Consider the following 20,887-nt stretch of genomic DNA (forward strand, 5'->3'; position numbering starts at 1 on the left):
AAAAATAAATAAAAATAAAAATAAAATATTTTTTCAGGTACAGTCTTTTGATTAATTAGATAACTTGGGTAATAGCATTTGACATGTTCTATTTTCTATTCCTTATTGCCAAATTTTAAATTTTTACATTTTTAGGCTCCTCATAAGGAACTTTTCCAAAGGAAAGTTGAAGATAAAAGAGCTCTCAATTTGAAACAACTTGTACCCATTTTGAGTGTTTCCACATATAAAAATAGCTCCAAAATTTATGTGTTGAAAAACCAATCACATTGAAAAGACACACTTCAAAGTAGCTGAAGAATTCCGAGAGAAGCTTGTGTGTGCAGAACACTTAACATTCAAAGAGGAGCATAAAGAGGTCAATAGCCACCGCCCTTACATCAAATACTTTTATTCATAATTATTTCAATCTCAGTGCCACCTGTCCCTGTAAGAACCTGACATTCCCACTTTTCCTCATTTTTCACAATACAGGAAGTTTGAAGGAGAAAGTTCCACATGGGTGAAATGCCCTTCTGAGCATGGTACCAAGCGGGCACCCAGGAAGGGAGATGCAGTGCAGGGCTGTGACCCTGGGCCGCACTTTTGCTAGATGATTAACTCTGGGAAGTCAAGCTTTTCTCTCTTGGCCTCAAGGCACATAAAAGCAGCAGCTATCAGGTTGAGTCATCTTGGAGTTCTTGCTACACATTTGTCACACCTCAGAGAGTCACATGCCAGGGACAGAAGAGAGACAGCAATGTGCTGGGAAGAAGACTCTGTGTTTGTTTGTGAAGGAAGAGAAATGGAAGAATGATGGGATACTTAGGAAGACAGGTAGGTGAATGAGGCCCTGAGTCTATCCCCAGCACCAAAAATAAAGGAAGGAATGAATAAATCCATGTAGGACACAAAGCACAATGTAAATAGCCTTTCTATATATATATATATATTGTTTGAATGAATATTAGTACTGGAAAAACTGACCTAATGTATACCACTTACTGAACAATAAGTGTGTATCAGACACTGTTATGTGCTTATCATACATGATATCATTTTATATTCATAACCCTGATAGGGATCCTATAGCAACTACATTTTACTAATAAAATGGGTATTAAAGGTTATGTTACTTGTTCAAGGTCACCGAGCTACTTAAAGGAATCTATATCCCAATTCAAATGTCTAACTCCTGTCTCCCCAGCCTCTATTCCTGACTCCTTTGCCTCCAATGGCAGTGAAGCAACAAAGCCGTTAGAGCGAGTGGTGGCACAGAACAAACACTGATGTGCTGGCGAATGTTTATCAGCTAGCTCTGAAGGGTGTCTGATTTGTTAGCATTTCCAATTGCATGGTGAAAATATACCCAACATGTCAAAATGTGGGTTCCCAAAATGCAGGTCACTGAACATATAGAAATAGATGCACACCATTGTCTTCCTGGAGTAAATATCAGCTGATTCCAGCACAACTTGGGAATGAACCATTGTAGTAATGAAAAGGGATCATTATGTCTTTGCTGTATAGCAGGAAGAAATAAACCAGGCAAGAATTTACACCTTCTCAAGTACCATAATATAATTGTAAGTCCTCTTTTACAAACATTAGCATGGTAAATCTGATTTTTTTTCAGCATCACTAAGTCCATAATATCCACTATCAATGCATGAGTACCAATGGGCTCACATTCTTATACCTTTGCACCCAACATAGGCAATGTCAATATAACAAGAATTGGTGGAAATACTCATGCACTGAATTCATGAACAGCTGTATGGTTAAACAGCCATCTTTTCAAAATTTTTGACTTGGCTGTGCAAATCCCTATAAAATGAATTCATTTGTCAACAAATCATGTTAGATACCATCATTATTCATCAACAAAATATTGTTAGGCAAATATGAATCACAAATTCCCAAATCTGGGCTGGGGATGTGGCTCAAGTGGTAGCGCGCTCGCCTGGCATGCGTGCGGCCCGGGTTTGATCCTCAGCACCACATACCAACAAAGATGTTGTGTCTGCCGAGAACTAAAAAATAAATATTAAAAAAAAATTCTCTCTCTCTCTCTCTCTCCTCTCTCACTCTCTCTTTTAAAAAACAAACAAACAAACAAAACAAATTCCCAAATCTATCAGGTAAGAATGGTGAAAGTTTGGGGTTTATTTCCACTAAATAACAAAACGGTCCCTAATTACATTAGCTGAAATTTTGCTCCAGAATATTTCATTGAAATTTTCCAAGCAACAAGTGAAATGTGGATACTTTTAAGAACTTTTTTTTTTTTTGGTGGAGGGGTTGCTGGGATATAAACCCAGGGATACTTAACCACTGAGCCACATCCCTAGCCTTCATTTTTTTTTTTTTTTAATTTTTGAGTTAAGTTGCTCAGGCTGGCTTTGAACTTGGGATCCTTCTGCTTCAGCCTCCTGAGCAGCTGGAATGACAGGCGTGCACCACCGCGCCTAAGTATCTAAGAACACTTAAAAACAGTATTAGTTGTCCATTGCCATTAATAAAAATGGTAGGGCTCTTAACTCTTACTGAAAAATGTTCTTATAAGTTGGTTTCTGATCTTATATATTACCTAATTAGTAAACACTGAGTCACATCTTCTGCTAATGTTGGAATCCAAATAAGCATAACACCAAGCAGGTAACCAAGAGATCCTGTGGGTTGCCTCATTTTTACTTTTTAAAGCTCAAGCTAATGATGCCATCATGTGAAGGCAGAACTGTAGTACAGTCAGCCCATCGTATCTGCGGGTTCTGTTATCTGTAGATTTGACCAACCCAAAATATTTTTAATTGCATTTGTACTGGACATGTACAAACTTTTTTCCTTGTTGTTATTTCCTGAAAGCTACAGCATAACAACTACTTACACAGCATATACAATGTTCCAGGGGTAATGAGTAAACCAGAGATGATTTAAAGTGTACTAGAGGATTGTGCATGTTATGTGTAAATAACCCATCATTTTATACAAGGGACTTGAGCGACCACAGATTACGGTATTCTCCAAATCTGGTATCCAGAGTGAGTCCTGGACCCAATCCCCGATAGATACCAAGGAACTACTGTATTGGATTGCTTAGCTGTACCTGGGTGCTTGATTTAGGAAATTGGAGAAAAAGTGAAAGGCGAAACCAGTTGCTTCCCAAGCTGGCAGAAGTAGCCACTCCACCCAGCTCCCACACACTGTTCTGTATCCCGTGGTTGCAGCAGTGTGGTTTGCTCTGCCCCAGTCCCACCAACCACCTGGCTGGCTGCCTTTTTAAGGAGGAGCTTCTGAAACTGAACCAGGGATGAGGAGAGCAATTATTCCTTTGCCTGTACTTTTTAGAAGCTGTTGAGGCTGGTATGTGTACACAGTTGTTTCAGGATACGTTGTGCCTGGGAAATCAATTTATGTCTACATTTCCTGTATTTACATTTCCACAAGGTAAGCCAACTGTGGAAAATTACAAGTAATTCATGTAAGATCCTTCTCCAAACTAATTTATGATGTCAAAGCAGTAGTACATTATTACTTAATGCTCAAAGGAGTGAGCACAATAGAACAAAGAAAAATACCTGATAGTACAGAACTTTCCCAAGCTTGGACAACAGCTAGAGTGTTTGGTTTGGTTTGGTTTCGTACTAGGGATTTAACCCAGGGGTGCTTTATTGCTGAGCCGCATCCCCAACAGTTTTTATTTTTTATTTTGAGACAGGGTCTTGCTAGGTTGCTTAGGGCCTTGCTAAATTGCTGAGGCTGGCCTTGAACTTTTGATCCCCCCTACCTCAGCCTCCCGAGTTATTAAGATTACAGATGTGTGCCACCTCACCCAGCCACAACTGCTATTCTTTTAATCATTAGATACATGTGATTCTATTACTGAAAAATCTGGAGAAATTGAAATGTAGGCTTATTGGGAGGATTTAGATACTGACAAACTGCCACATTCTTTGTATCTTCAGACTGAAGTTTACTAGAATGTTCTAAAATTCCTAGGTCCACTGCTTGAAAGATTGAGCAAGATTTAGAACCTAGAAAATTAAATGCATCAGTAATTAAATGCAATCACTAAAACATCATTAATTTCTTTATCTTCTCAATATTTAAATATACCAAAGGAATGAGTATGGTAATAAAAAGTCATATTACATTTTATGAGACATGGCTGATTACTAGTGATAAATTTATGACAGCTTTAGTTGGTAATGACTATTTTAGGATGGGAGATACCCTGCAGCTATATCAACTATTTTTAAACTCAGAAAGAATTTCCTACTCACAAACAACTTGCTCTTTTCTTGAACTAAGGAGTTTGGCTTCTCTCCTTGTTTTCACTCATACAATAAAACTTAAAAAAAAAATCATCCAGCTTCTCTTACATGTCGGGAACTGTGCTAGGTGACACGGATATCAAGATGAAAACAAAGTTTACTACCTTCATAAAGCTTGGTACTTAACAACAAAAAAAAATTCACAGGTTCATTGATTCAACATGTAATTACAGATTGTCTTCTGTATGACAGGTAATTTTGTAGACATGGTGAATGAATACAGAGGTAAATAAAACGGAAAAACTCTTCCTTGGTGTAATTTATATTATTGTGGGGAGAACACCAGCAATAAAAACCAATAATCTAGCCCTGGCACAGTGGTGCTTGCCCCAGTTCCAGCTATTTTGAAAGCTAAGGCAGGAAGATTGTTTGAGCTAGGGAGTTTGAGGCTAGCCTGGGCAACACAGAGACCCCCATTTCAAACAAGCAAACCCTATGATGTAGGGGTGTTGAGTGCTGTGAAGAGGGAAGAATAGATACTAGAACAGAGACTGATAAGGGATCTACCTTTTGAGACAGGGTAATTCCCAAAAATGACCTTCATGGAGACCTGAATGAAGCGTGTGAGCATTAGAATATTGGAGCCAGGAAATTTGCTGACCACAGGCAACAACCAAGCATACAGGCCTTGAGGTGGCAATGTGTTAAGGAAACTGCAAGGAAGTGGGTGTGGCTGCAAGGGAGTGAGGGAGGAGGAAGGTTGTATCTGAGGTCCTGCAGAGGAAAGGTCACAGTAAGGAGTCCCGATGCTCTTCTGAGCATGATGGGAAGCTGTTAGGGGCTGAAAGCATCAAAGTGACGTAAAGTTGATTGACATTTTTAAAGGATATTGTGAAAAGAATATAGATTGGCAAGCTGGGCCAGGAAGACCGTTAAGAAACTAGTTTCAGTAGTTTGTCAAGAGATGACAGTGGCTTAGACTAGTGTGGCTAATAAAGATGGAAGGAGAAAGTGATCAGGTTTTAGAAGCCTTTGAATGGAATCTCTAGAAACTAGTCCTCCCTTGGACTATACAGGTTCCAGAGTACCAAATGAAAAAATAGAAACAGACCTTTTTTCAGCACTTACACTCTGCCAGGCACATCTCTTAGCTAATCTTCACAACATCATAAAATACTTAGCATTGCCACCTTAAAGATTAAGAAATCAGTGTTAGAAAAATAACTTGCCCAAGGTCACAAAGATAGTGGATGGAAGCCAGGATGTGCATGGACAAGTAATGTCAGTGGACATAACTTAGGAACTCTTTTCTGCTGAACTATATATATTATACTTCTTTAAGCATATTGTATTTCTGTGTGTGATTACAGTATTGTGTATCTACAATCAGGTTCATAGCAGCTTGTTACTGCTGGAGCCATTATTAAGGGGTCCTTGGCTTACAGTAACTCTTTAGTGCATGCTCTTGATGGACTGAGATGCAATTATTCAGTTATTGTGAAGTAAAGAGGACTTTAATGGATCTCTCTCTCTCTCTCTCTCTCTCTCTCTCTCTCTCTCTCTCTCTCTCTCTCTCTCTTTATCTCTCTCTCTCTCAGTTGAGATGAAGTGCTTCTGTTTGAAAGTTGTCAGTCCTGGATTAGTCATGAATATGAATAACATTTTAAAATTCTCAAAGTTTAATTGAATTCAATGGGAAGGAGAATTTGATGCACTCAAATGAGCGGAAAATTTAAATCCAACAGAAGAAGTTATACGTTCATGATTGGCTCAGAGGCAACACTACTACTTCCACCACAATTAATTTTCAGGCTGAAAAAACTAGTGATCCTCAATTTTCTTTCTTTATTTTTAAATTTATTACTGGAGATTGAACCCAGGGCCTCTTGCATGCTAAGCATATGCTGTACCACTGAGCTATGCCCTTGGCCTCTAATTTTCTTGTTTTCATTATAATTAACTAATTTGGGTAATGATTTTTAAAATTTACCATAAGGCTATGATTTAAAGAAAAAAAATTGCAGACACTAGAGCACATCAACAAAGTCCAGAATTAAAGTCACATTACTTCTTATGGGCTATGATTAAGAATCTGATTAGATACCAAAGTAAAACTTAATATAAATGCTTAATTATTTAGGCCAAAGGACCTCTATAGAAGTATCTGTTCTCCAAGGCATTCCAGTTTGAGACTTAGTTTTAGATAAGGCATGACAAATATTAACGAAAGACATACAAAATGATAAAAAGAGAAACTCTACAATTCCCCACATATTCTGAACCAATAAAACAAATCTAAATTATTTTATTATTTTTCTTTAAACAACTACCAAGATTGGAATCAAAGATAAATACAAGGCACAACAGTTTTGCTCTGGTTGTTATTTAGATATGGGGGATTTTTTTTATCTTCTGTTTTTTTCTTTTTTTTCATTTTTGAAAAAAATCAATTATAAATTGTGATTTCCAAGGATGATACTTTTCTAACTAAAAGTTTCAAATGACATGTCCACATTTTTGTCCTTATGACTGTGTGGTGTAGATATACTATGAAGTAATAGTCACAATAAAGATTGAAGATGTCATTAACACATGTCAGAATAGTGATTTTAGGCACAGTGACCTCACTATTCTGAATATTTATTCTCCACTGTGACAGTTACAGAGGAAAGCAACAATCACCACTCCCAGAAATTCGGTATAATCTCAGTCATCAAAAAGTTGTTTTTAAGCAGAAGTCATCAAAAATTATATGGATACTAATATAGCACAAATGTTTTAACTTAAAGCATGTAAATGTACATTCATTTTTTTCACCAGTTGATGTGGTCCAAGGCCATTACAAGAGCACAGGTATATAAATTAGTATTTTGTTAACGATCACATAATGTACAATCACAATTATGCACTAATTCTAATAATTAATAACCAAATCCTCTGTAACCAAATCCCTTAGGCTATCTGGTATCAACTTAGCAATTTCCTGCCGGTAGATCACTCTGCTGACTTCTTTGCCCTGTGTCTCTTTCATCCTCAATGTTCTGTGACTCTTACTCTTAAAGTTTGCCACTTGTACTTGCAGAAGAAGGGAGACAAGTACTAATAAAAAGCAAAGCTGTCAAAAAAAGCTGTCTTCCTGGTATATAAACCACCTCTCTTCTTGGAATCATATCATTTCCAGATTTGTTTTCTTTAAAGTGGAGGGAATTATTAAAGATACTCTTGCAGCAACTTAAATGAAGGATCCTCCTAGTTTGTTTTAATCAATTTTTCTGAATATTTGCTTTTGTCAGATCCACTACTAAATAGACCAACTATAATTTGAAGACAACTTGTTTCTTTTGAGTCTTCCCTAAGTATTATTCCACTGAATTTTTTCATAAATTATAATTCTCTTTCTGCATTGAGGGATCAATAGTTGCTGTGGATTAAATCACACAGTTACAATCAAAGTGATAATACTAATAGAGAATTTATTATGTTAATGAGTTTTAAGTTCATACATGAATTTATTATTAGGTGCTGTTATTAATCTATGGAGAAGTCAAGTAATTTCTCCTGTTGGAGAAGTTAAGTCACTTGTCTTACTTTCTGCGGCTGGAGCACCAGCTGGAGCTATATTCTAACCAATGTCTTCTTCAAAGCTCTTGCTCCTAACCTTTACATTATGTTCCCTCTGGGAGTGAATATCAATTTTGTAAATATTCAATGATATGAAAAGACTGCAAAATGAGACTGAAAATCTCATAAAACATGAAAGATTTCAGAAGTCAGCAAAGTGATATGGGAGGAGGACTGGAATCACAACCAAATCAACAGAATCAGCTAACAATTGAAGAGGAGGAAACTGACCAGATTAATAAAGCAGGCCTATGTTGATCAACATTCAACCAATATTCACTATGTAGCTACCATACGTCAGAAACTACATATGTCAACACAGGAGATCCAAGAGTATACTCCAAATTTCTACCCTCTTGAACCATATTTTTCATGACAAACAATATGCAATATCCTTAAGAATTAGATTAAGGATGGCTATTGAAAAAAGCTGAAGTCTTCAAATATTTTTGCAAAAAATGAACAACTTCTTATCCCCCCTTCAAAAGCCAAATGCCAAAAAAGGACTTTATATCATGCAATCCTTAAACAATAATGAAAAATTTGTTCATCATTCCCTTAAAAAAATTATTAGAATTAGTGCAAAATTGTAATGATACATTATGTGATCGTTAACAAAATACTAATTTATAAAGTTGTTTTCCTCATTTCTAGTTTCTGTTTTGAAGTCAAAGGCCTGACCTCTTTTCCTTCATCTACCATGTAATTTTGGTCCTTCTTTAAAACGGCTTAATTTTAAGTGGCCCAGTTTTCTTCTATCAATTACTGAGCAAAGATTGTGGTCAAGAGGAAGAACAACACCAACAGACCACAATCATCCAGCAAAACCATACTTGCAGAAGAAAGGAGACAAGTACTAATAAAAAGTAAAGCTAGGATCTAGAAGTGGCAAAACTTTAAGAATAAAGGGTCACAGAAAGAGAAATGGGGCAAAGAAGATAACAGAGTGGTCTACCAGCAGGAAATTGGTGAGTTGATACTAGATAGCCCAAGGGATTTGTTTACAGAGGATTTGGTTATTAAAAATTAATTTTTTTTTTTTTTAGTTTTCGGCAGACACAACATCTTTGTTTGTATGTGGTGCTGAGGATCGAACCCGGGCCGCACGCATGCCAGGCAAGCGCGCTACCGCTTGAGCCACATCCCCAGCCCCATGAATCCCGTGTTTTTAATTTTCTGATAGGAAACCTATCCATTTGACTGAAAAATGAATATTTACCCAAAGAGATGGTGGGAAAAGCCTTATAATCACCTTACAATATCTTACTGATCTTTTCTACCTTCCATCACACACAAGTAAACCACTTTTATTAGTCTCTTTATTTTTTAATTTTTGGTACTAGGGATTAAACCCAGGGCCTGGTACATGATAAGCATGCACTCTACTGCTGAGCTACAACCCCAGTCCTTATCAGTCTCTTTATACAAGCTAACACACACACACACACACACACACACACACACACATTATTTTTCTTCCCCTTTTTCCTGACTAATGGTAGAATATTTTGTTCTGCATCTGACTTCTTTCCATTTTCGATTATATCTTGGAGATTTTTTTTTTTCATATCAGCACATAAATTTAAAGTGAATCTGCTAAATAGCAAGAGATTTCACTTGAGGTATTGTAATTTTTGGATAATCTGTATTTATTTAGTCAGTTCTCTATTATGGACATTTGCATGGCTTCCAGTCTGTCATTATTAAAAGCAGTGTTGGACTGAGTGTGTAGCCCAGTGGCAGAGCACTTGCCTAGCATGCATGAGGCCCTAGGTTTAATCCCCAGCCCTGTAAAAATAAATTAAAAAATAAATAAATGTAATCAGTGTTGTGAACAACCTTGTAGAAATGCCATTCTTCAGATGCGCAGGTATCCCTGCAGGATAAATTTCCAAAAGAGGGGCTGTTGCATCAAAGGATGTGTATGTATATATCATTTCCATAGATTTTTGCTAAAGTCCCTCTACAGAGATTAAAATCAATTTACATACCCACAAGCAATATAAGAGATAGTCTTGTTTTCCCAAAGTCTCACCAGTAGTGTTGTCAGACATTTGCATTTTCTGCCAGTCCAGTTGGTGAAAAAAAGGCTTCAATGAGTTTCAATTTGAATTTTTTGTTTCTTTTCATGAAATTGAACATCTGTCTGTGTCAAAAATCAGTACATTGCCGATTCATCCAATGTACTGAAATTCGGAGAAAATGTTATTCGGAGAAAAATACCTGATAAGGAAGCTGACTTTGAATGTCATTCTGGAAAGAGATCTTCTTGTGCTTTTTAAAAAATATATTATATTTAGTTGTCAATGGGATCTTTATTATTTACATGTGGGGCTGAGAATCAAACTCCGTGCCTCACACATGCTGGGCAAGCGTTCTATCACTGAGTTACATCCCCAGTCCCTCTTCTTGTGGTTTTTATTCTTATTTAAAGTGTTAGAGTATGCTAAAAACATCAGAGCATGGGTTTGGCTGAACAATTTTAGCATGGGAAAGGGGACTCCCCCTGAGAACCTCTAATCTCTGACCAACCACCAAACTGAATGGCTTTATTGAGCTTCCCAGGGATCTGCACTGACCAAGGATGAGTAGAGAGCTCAAGAAATGTAACTTCACACATATTGAGGATCTTTTCAAGGATCTTACATCCTGGTGAGGAAAGGCAGATAATAAACACAATAAATAAGTTAAAGCACATAATTTCTTAGCAGGTGATAGGGGCTATGGTGAAAAATAAGACCATATGGGGGATCAGGAATGTAGGGTGCAATTTTAAACAGGGTGATCAGAACAGATCTCACTAAGATGATAATATGTGAACAAAGGAGGAGGTAAAGGACAATGCCTGGCACTATGTGGAGTAAGAACATTCTGGCAGTCAGCCAATGCAAAGCATGGTTGGATGGAAGTATAAGGAGTGGGGGTAGAGGAAAGGAGGAGGAAGAAGCCATAAGATCAGTGATAACAGATAAGGAAGGTTGGGAGAGAGCTGAGGGGGTCCTGGGGTTTAGGGAGAAGAGATAAGGTAAAAAAAAAAATTCTGGGTTGGTGAACAAATATGTTACACCATGGTTTCTTGATGTCTGGTTCCTATCTGCATTTTGTCCTTGTTTCAATTAAGTTTTCCAGAAGGGGCAGGGCAAGCCAATGCTCCAGCTGCTCACATAAGCAGACAGCAAACAACCCAAACTCCCCAGACAGACATGGGCATAGTTGGTACACTTTGTTGTTGGCTGATGGCTCCTGGCAGTAAGGGGACCATCTCTTGCCTTTTTCTCCTAAAATTCTGCTTTTCCTGTAGGCCTTTTTCCTTGTTAAATTTTAAACCCCTTAGTTGGAATGAGCATCTCACAAATATTTCACTTTGTCACCTTATTTCCTCATTTCTGATTGTCCCCGAGTTTACCTTGAGGCGATGTTAGTCATAACTACACATGGCCAGGCCCATGCGCATATCATATTATTCATATTCAGACTCAGGACAAACACAGCTATTTTAACAGCTCTTCATTTTTTTTTTGCAAGTTGAAGGGAATCTATTCTGTCTTAGAAATGAGAGAAGGGAGATGGTAACACTTGGGATTGAGAGGTGCCATGAAAAATCCAGCCCAGATTTCTTCCAGGGCACAAGACTAGCTTGGGGGGGGGGTCTCCAAATCTTTAGAACATTTCTTCTTGCAATGACCAACCCTAGAGATTTGCTGCTGTGCACCATTCTACCTGTCTGTATATTCCTTGCATCTTTCTTTAGACCCTAGTCCTCTCTTGTCTTACCTGTCTCCCCTTCCTCTCCATAAAAACAAAAACAAAACAAAAAATCAACCAAACAAAAAAACACATAGAATATTGTTTACCAGACAGAAAAGATACAAAGAAGGAGAGGCCCTCTCTATCCTAAAGTAATAATAAGATCTTGGCTGTCCTCAAATTTATTTTCCCTTCACTAATCAACGCAGATCCAGTGGGGTCACACCACTTAAATAAGGATGAATCATTAATGGTTAAGGAATGCCTACTCTTTCAGGTACAGAGCTCCAAGCCATATAAAGAGGACCAAGCGGGGCTGGGGATGTGGCTCAAGCAGTAGCGCACTCGACTGGCATGCATGCGGCCCAGGTTCAATCCTCAGCACCGCATACCAACAAAGATGTTGTGTCTGCCGAAAACTAACTAAATAAATAATTCTCTCTCTCTCTCTCTCTCTCTCTCTCTCTCTCTCTCTCTCTCTCTCTCTCTCTCTCTCTCTCTCTCTCCCTCTCTCTCTCTCAAATAAATAAATAAATACATAAAAAAGAGGACCAAGCCACTCTCCCTGGCACTGATCCTCAGAAAAGGTGGAAGCCAAAATACAGGAAAAATAAAATGGCAAAATAATGCAAGCGATGTTAAGAGTTGACAATTTGCGGGCTTTAACTTTGGTCGTCCAGTGTCCAGAGGAGTCTTAAACCAGAGTTAGGCTTAAATTCCCAAGGGAACTTAAACCAGACTCCCAGGGATCTGGAGTCAGCATCTTGTGGCTGTGGGCAGGGCACGGATCTGGATGTGAATTGTTTCTTCTATTCATTTATTAGCACGGATTGACATCAGTGTCATACTGATGTTTCATTATCTTTATTTAAACCTCCAGTTTTTTAGGGGGAGGGGCATGGAAAAGGAGGCTAGATATCCATTTCGAGAGATGTCCGCAAGCAGAAGAGAAATACACGTGCTGCTTAGCACACACCTGGATCTACCTTTTAAAATAAAGGACACATCAGTCAAGACCTATCTTTCGTTCAGTCTCACCAGAGAAGCCTTTTATCACAATTCCGTTCCTTACCCCAACTAAAAGTTCTACGGTCTGTTCGGTCCTGAACCCCCATCTTGATGCCACTGTGTTCAGTGCTCAGGGTACAGACAGACCGCTCAGCGCAGCACCCCTGCCTCCCTAGGCATTGCCGGAGTTGCCACCTTCTGGTTTACATCGACCTCAAGATGCCCCCAGCTGGGTGTGGACTGGCCGTCTTCCCTCCCCACCAGCAGCGCTGCCCTGGGCTCCCTCTGTCTGCTCCCTGACCGCTGTCGTCCACCCTGCTCCTCACCTGATGTAGGGGAGAAAGGGGTTGACGTGCCCGGAGAGCACAGCGACCACGTAGGAGATGATGAAGGCGGCGGACGACCAGGTCACCAGGAGGAAGGGGACGAAGGCCATCCCCTTCAGAAAGCACAGCATCGCGCCGCGGCCGCCGAGGGGGCGCAGCGCTCAGCGGGACGCGACGCCGGGTTGCTCCGGGCTGCGTGGAGGCGGCGGCCGCGCACTTGCCAATCAGCTAGACTGCGGCCACGTCTCGTGGCGGGACCCGAGGCTCCGGGAAGGCCTGGGCAGGCCGGGGAGGGAGAGAAGCGCGAAGAGCCAAGAGAGGTGGCAGGCTGCAAGGCCGCCGGGCCGGGGTGGGTGGGGCGCGGGTGGCCCGGGCTTGTTGCGAAACGCGTGAAGTCACAAAGCGGCTGCTGGGCCCCGGCGATTAGGAGACAGGCGGCCACCTCCCCCCGACGCCTTTCCAGGGTCGATCAGGCTCCTTTCACTTTTGATTCGGACGCCGCAGGGTGGGTGTGAGCGCGGGACGCTGGCTGGGACGCCCGCCCTGGTGGTCCCACCCCCAGCCGCCCGCCCGGGCTCTTGCGCAACTCTGGAGAAATGGATTAATTCCTCCCCGCCCCTCCTTGCCTCGGGGTTTCCGGGACTCTGGACTTCCCACCGGTACCCCGAGGGCTTCCCCTCCGGGGTTCCGCCGCGGTTTTGTCTCGGGGAAAAGGGTGGCCATGGCTTGGTGACGCCCACCCCAACCGGTCGCGCTGCTGCTACTGCTGCTGCTGCTGCTGCTACTACTGCTGCTGCTGCTATAGGGATCCCGTCAGAGATGTTTGGTGACGTTCCCCAGGCCACCTGGCGCGGGTGTGACACCCACGTGGATGGTGTGCACCTGAAAACCAAGGTCACGTATAGGGTGGGTAGCAGTGGCAGGGAGCATGGGATCCTACCCTGGCTCAGCCTGGCGGCCTGGTGTGTCGTCTACTGGTCCACATCTCACCAGAGCGACTTAGAGTATTTGTTTTCCCTCGGTTTTTTTCCTTTCTCCTCTCATGGATCTGGATTAGTCCAGATTTGGAGCCTTAACCCAAGATGAATAATGTTGACCTGATACTCTTCAGACTCTGCAAAACGTATTCATACTCTGGAGGCACTTGTTAGCATGCTGATTTTAAGGGTTTCTGAGCCCCATGTAAGTGGCAGAAGTCATCGGCTCAGAGGTAACCAAATGTGGGCTCATTTCAACCACATAAACATTTCTTGGGTGCCATGTTGTGCTAGGGAATAGGCTAAGAAGACCAAATAGCACTATGGGGATAGGAGACAGATATATCCACTAACATGAAATTATATAGAATAGGATACAAAAATAAAATAGAGATATGCATAGAACTGGGGACCAGAGAACAGCACTCAGATGAAGGATATGATGGTAGTTCCTGGAGATGACATCAGAGAAATAGCATTCTACAGAGAGACGAGCATTCCATGCCAAAGAAATAACAGGAGAAAATAGACTAAAAGTTCTTGTTCTGTGGGACTAAGAAAGCACCTAAATATGTGTAAGCAGGAAATGGGCAAAAGAGGCCAGCTCACAGAAACTTGGCTTTATGGTTTTGTTTTGTTTTGTTTTTTGAGGGAGATAGCAAGGAAATTATAGGAACATGAATGCATTAGTATTTCAGAAGATCAGGTGACAATGGAGTTGAGAGACCCACCACACTGAATAAAGCAGAATCTTTAAATTAAGTCTTTTTAAAAATTGCAAAAACTGTCATCCATGATGTTCTGTGTACATCTCTGCCCAGGTCTCTGTTCTGAAAACAATTCTATTCTCTCATCATCTTCTCTATTCAACCTTCCCTTTTCTTCTTTCCTGCTTTACTATTGATTCACCCAAACAACACTCTTCCTCGGCAAAGGAATAATGACATCATAAGGGATTCACCTGATCATCTTGCCCTTCTGTTACATAAGTAATTCATTTAGGAAATAGTTTTACCTAATCACATTGAGGACAGGTGCTGGGGGTTGAACCTAGGGGTGCTTTACCACTGAGCTATATCCCAAGGTTTTTTTATTTTTTATTTTGACATAGGAATTTTTTGCTAAATTATAGAGGTTGGCCTTGAACTTTTTATCATCTTGCCAAGGCTTCTTAATTGCTAGGATTATAGCTACCATGCCTGATTACTAATCACTTTTAGCATAAATATGAGTGGCAATAATATTTTGTTATTTAAAATAAACACATATATAATATATACATATATGTATGTATATATTTGGAATAGGGCTATTTCGGGGAAACCCAGCGTGTGAGAACTGTCCATCAAGACAGAAAGTGCATGGCTGGGGATGTGGCTCAAGCTGTAGCACGCTTGCCTGGCATGTGTGCGGCCCGGGTTCAATCCTCAGCACCACATACCAACAAAAAGATGTTGTGTCCACCGAGAACTAAAAAATAAATATTAAAAAAAATTCTCTCTCTCTCTCTCTCTCTCTCTCTCTCTCTCTCTCTCTCTCTCTCTCTCTCCCCCCCCTCACTCTCTCTTAAAAAAAAAAAAGACAGAAAGTGCAAAGAGAGCAAAAAAAAATGTAGACAAATTCAAGACTGCATAAAATGCAGTTTGTTAGGGGCTTACGGATGGAAACATGACTTAGGTGACAACAGCAAAGGAGAATCCCTGCACCCTGATGCCGGTGCAAAGGGTTTATGTGCTTTGCTACACAAAGGTTGCCCATAACCAGAGTGTACCTGAGCTTTCCCCAAAACTATTAGCATGCTGAGCTGACCATCATAAAGACTTTGTTCCTGCTAGGGGTCACCTGACAGGCAAAATGGTAGTTACGACCATGACAGTCATGTCATGCTGGATCCCTATGTAGCTACATAACTACAATCATATATGTATACTTAGTATATGGTATCAAGCAGCCCTGAGAAGACACAGTGCCACTTTTCCTTCTAAAAGTTTCCCATATTATAGATCTTGAAAGACCTTCCTTCTTCCTGGAATAGTAAAGTTTATGACACTAAGAAATGCAGAAGTCTGAAAGCTGGGCATAGTGATGCATGCCAGTAATCCCATCTACTTGGGAGGTCAAGGAAAGAGGATCAAAAGTTTGAGGCCAGCCCAACTTAGCAAGACCCTGTCTCCAAAAAAAAAAAAAAAAAAAATTGGCAGGGTGGGGATGTTGCTCAGTGGTAGAGTACTTGCCTAGCATGAGCAAGGCCACTGGTTCAATTCCCAGTATTATGGGGCTGGGGAGGAAATGAGGAAATGTGGAAAAGCATGTGACTGAGTATCTTTAGAATATATAATAAAAGTCACCTTCTCTCTTGGCCTGATTCCTGACTTTCCCTGGCAAAAAAAAAAAAAAAAAGGAATGCTACTTCAAGATCTGGATGGAGTGACCTTATAAGGATAAAGTCAGTCTTCCTTGGGTGATCCAAAGGCAGTGTGCTTCCCTCTAACTGGTCCTCATATCAGCACTCAGGTATTATTCTCCCTTTGTTATGAGTAGAAACAGACTGAAGTTCCTGCAGCTAACATATAGATGTATAGAATTTTCAATCCAGTTCTAGTCTTTGGGGCTCCAAGGTACGTAACCATGGTAAATCCTCAAACTCCAGAATTACAGAAGGAAACTGCTTAAACAGTACATGGTTCTTATTTCTGTATTTTTATGTAGGTATATGTATTTATGCATGGATGTATATATGCAATTTGAAGAAATTATTATATACATGCATACATATGTGTGTGTACACATACACGCACACATATGTTGCTGGGGAAGTTGGGGTTATCTCTCTCTCTAGGCTTTTATGTGAAAGAGAAATAAATTTGCATTTACTCATAGCCAATGTTATTTGAGAATTTTCTCTTATGAGTAGCCACAACTATTTTATCATATTGTCTTTATGTCTCTAAAGTCAAGATACTTGTTCAAAGCCAGCCTCAGCAAAAGCGAGGCACTAAGCAACTCAGTGAGACCCTGTCTCTAAATAAAATACAAAAATAGGGCTGGGGATGTGACTCAGTGGTTGAGTGCCCCTGGGTTCAATCCCCAATACTCCCCCAAAATAAATTAAACTCAAGGTACCTAATTGCACGGTGGGCCACATTCCTAGAAAATTGAATATAAATTCATTTTTCTTTTTTTTAAATATTTATTTATTTTTTAGTTTTCGGCAGACTCAACATCTTTGTTTGTATGTGGTGCTGAGGATTGAACCTGGGCCGCACGCATGCGGCCATAAATTCATTTTTCTAAATAATATTATATTTTGGAGTGCAGGGGTATTAGGAATTGAACACAGGGCCTTGTACACACTGGGAAGTGATTTATCATGGAGCTATATCCTCAGTCCTTTTTTATTTTGAGACACTTAAGTTGCCTGGGCTGGCCTTGAACTTATGATTCTCCTGCCTCAGCCTCTTGAATAGCTTGGATTATAGGTGTGTGCTACCATTCCTGGCTCACTTTTGAAATACATAATAAATCCTCTTATATCCACATCATGGACAACCACAAAGATGGGAAGTTATACTCCATGTATATATGACATGTCAAAATACATTATACTCATTTTATTTTGAGACAAGATCCCACTAAGTTGTCCAGTCTAGTCCTCCTGCCTCAGTATTCCAAATAGCTGATCTAGTGCAATAGGAACTATTTCAGATCAAGTGCAATAGCATCTCTTTAAAATGCAGAGTTCAGAATAGTCTGGGTACTGTTTCTCCTTAAGCTGCAGCACAAAATCTCTTTCAGAGATGGCTTTAAATGGGCAACATTCTAACTCAATAAAAACAAACAAAAAACTCTTTCAGATGGAAAAAATACTACTAATAATAGTAATGCACAGTTCAGTATCTCAGTCACTAATCATTACACAATTTTTTATACCAGATATGACTTAACAATTAGCACCAGTATTGTAATGGCATTTCCAAGCAATGTATTGTAATTGATATCCTGCAGATATCACTATAACAAATGGATCAGAGTTAACAGCACCATAATAAATCATATTGATATAATGAGATATTAAATAAGATCTGACGAAAATCTGCTTTTCCTCTGGTATTTTCCCCTAAAACCCATAACCCTAATCTAATCCTAAGAAAACATCAGACAAACCCAAATCGAGGGCCATTCTATAAAATTTCCCATCAGTGGCTTCAAAAGTATCAGGGTTATGAAAAGCAAATAATTACTAAGAAACTGACACAGGTTGAAAGGAAATAAGGTGACACAAGGACTTGGTATTGGTATTCCAGATTGGATCCTGGAACACAAAAGGAAAAAAATAATGGGTGAGAGTTGAGTAAAGTCATTTAATTAGTGGTATTTCGTCTATTAGTTTATTAGATTTCCTAGATTTGACAAATGTACCATGGTTATATAAGATATCAACCTTAGGAGAAGCTAGGGAAAGCATGTGTGGAACTCTCTGCTATTTTTGCAACTGTAAATCTAAAATTCCAAAATGAAAACTTAAATTTTAAGATTTGCTGTGATTTATTTGTTATACATTCAATGTTTAAACCGTGTTTCTAAAATTATTCCTTTTTAATTTTTTGGTGCTGGAGGTTGAATCCAGGGCTTTGCACATGCCAACCATTTGCTCTACTACAGAACTACACTCCTTGCTATAAGCTCCCATATTTTAAATCTCACACTTCATTAGTGTATTTGTTAGGGCAACAAATCCAAGATCAAGGGGCCAGCAGATCCAGTGTCTGGTGAGCACCTGTCTCCTGATTTTCATCCTCTTGCTGTATTCTTACATGTTTGTGAGCAGAGAGGGAGACAGCATCATCTTTCAGTGTTTCTTCTAATAATGGTACTAATCCCATCATGAGGGCTCCACCCTGTAACCTACCTACTGCCCCAAAAGTCCCCCTTCTAACCCACCCAAGAGTTCAGGCTTCCATATATGAATCAGGAGAGGAGAGAATATAAACATGCCGTCCATAACAATTATTCGCTTTATGACAACCCTTTTACTTTTATAAAGTATATCACAGAAGCAGAAAACAAATTGTAGCAGAAATGATACGTTCACTTGCAGTGAAAAATCCATGCTTCTTTCTCATTGTGTAGTTCCTAGCCAGGAAGGGACTTCTCAGGCAGGGCATTTGGTTCCCAGGCCTCCCTGTGTCACCATGAGACCACAGGACTAATTTTTCCCAGTGGAAGACACAAGTCATTTCCGAGAATGGGTTGCAAAAAGGTGGGTATGGCTTCCTTACCATCTGTCTTTCTTCATCTGCTGGCTAGTGCCGGTAGCAGGATGATCTGGAAGTCACATGTTATATTCCTGGCCTAGTCTCTGAATGACTTTGTGAGGCAAAGCACCCTGTCCAAACTCCACCCCACAGTCATTAAGAAACTCTCATTTGAGTCTTTACATAAATGAGAAACTCAAGCTCTTGAGATTTCTAGGTTTATTTGTTTCCGCAGCTCACATTATCTTAATTAACATATACATCTACTTGACTTTTTCAACTTTTCTAACTCATCTACATTGGATTGATATTTCCAGATTTAGAGTCAGGCGGATGTTTACAATTCCCACGAGCAACAGGGGAAACTAAAGAAATAAAATAATCATTGTAATTCAGCACATTTCAAATTAAATCAAATAGTATCATAGTACATTTTTCCCCCAGAGTTACTAGCCTACAACTCTTTCCCCAGCAGAGGTCATAGAAATTCTTTTTTTTTTTTTTTTAAAGAGAGAGAACTTTAATATTTATTTTTCAGTATTTGGCGGACACAACATCTTTGTTTGTATGTGGTGCTGAGGATCGAAACCAGGCCGCACGCATGCCAGGCGAGCGTGCTACCACTTGAGCCGCATCCCCAGCCCCATAGAAATTCTAATCGTCTCTGCAGCTAACTATAAAATAATTTTCTGACCTACCTCATTTGATACTTGGTCATAAGACCCTCCTCATTCTGGAAGGGTCCTGCCCCATAACTTGGAGGGAGGAATGCTGCTCAGAGAGGCCAAGAAGAAAGTTGAAGCAGAGAGATCTTGCTGGGTTTCCCTACCCAGTTTCTTAGCCTTAGGTCATACTCCTTTATTCCAATCAAATTTCAACATGTTTGTCCGTGCTTCAAACATGCCTATGCAATTTAAATCTCCTTAAAAACCCAAAAGGAAATCAAGCATGGCGGCACATACCTATAAATCCAGCTACTCGGAAAATCGAGGCAGGAGGATCACAAGTTTGAGGTCAGCCTGGGCAACTTAGCAAGATCCTGTCTCAAGTCTTTTAATTTAAAAAACGTGCCAGGGTTGTATGTATCTCAGTGTTTGTCTAGCATGTGTGAGACCCTGGGTTCAATCCTCAGTACCACAAAAAAAAAAAAAAAAGAAAGAAAGAAAGAAAGAAACACACACACAACACCATAAATACAGGTGTTATGGTTTAGATATGCGGTATCCCTCAAAATCTCATGTGAGAGAAAATATAAGAAAGTTCAGAGGTGGAGTGACTGGGTTATGAGAGCCTAAACCCAACCAGAGAATTAATCCCCTGATAGGGATTATATGTAGGCAGGTAGGGTGTGGCCGGAGGAGGTGGGTCTGTGGGGGCATGACTTTTGTCCTTGGTGAGAGGAGAAGTCCCTCTCTGCTTCCTGGTGTCAAGTCCTGAGCAGCTTTCCTCCTCCACCACACTCTTCCGCCAGATGTTCCGCCTCACCTCAGGCCAAGAGCAATGAAGTCGGCCGTCAAACCCTAGCAACAAATGAACTTCCTCCTCTAAAATTGTTCTTGTCATGTCTTTTAGTCACAGCAGTGAAAAGGCTGACTAAAACACAAAGAGAACTTCTGACAGCTGAACATGTGGAGGTTCCTGGAGGTGGGTACACCTGGAAAGGGCATGGGAGCTTCATGCCCCATCCCTGTACCTACTCC

General features: G+C 40.1%; 1 protein-coding gene across 4 annotated transcripts in view; it reads right to left on the reverse strand.

Moving 5' to 3' along the window:
- The window catches only part of Dram1 (DNA damage regulated autophagy modulator 1), a 57,687-nt gene extending 43,952 nt beyond the window's left edge, over window positions 1–13,735 (reverse strand). For all 4 annotated transcript variants that reach the window (XR_005731286.2, XR_013440363.1, XR_005731285.2 and 1 more), the window contains exon 1: window positions 12,956–13,735. Coding sequence is in view for 1 of the 4 variants with exons in the window: in XM_005322359.3 (XP_005322416.1) it covers window positions 12,956–13,086 (131 nt within the window). In the remaining 3 variants the exon portion in view is untranslated. The remainder of the gene's footprint in view (window positions 1–12,955) is intronic.
- Between the last annotated feature and the right edge of the window lie 7,152 nt (window positions 13,736–20,887).

This window comes from Ictidomys tridecemlineatus, chromosome 6 (genome assembly GCF_052094955.1).
Source record: "Ictidomys tridecemlineatus isolate mIctTri1 chromosome 6, mIctTri1.hap1, whole genome shotgun sequence".
Lineage (NCBI taxonomy): Eukaryota > Metazoa > Chordata > Mammalia > Rodentia > Sciuridae > Ictidomys > Ictidomys tridecemlineatus.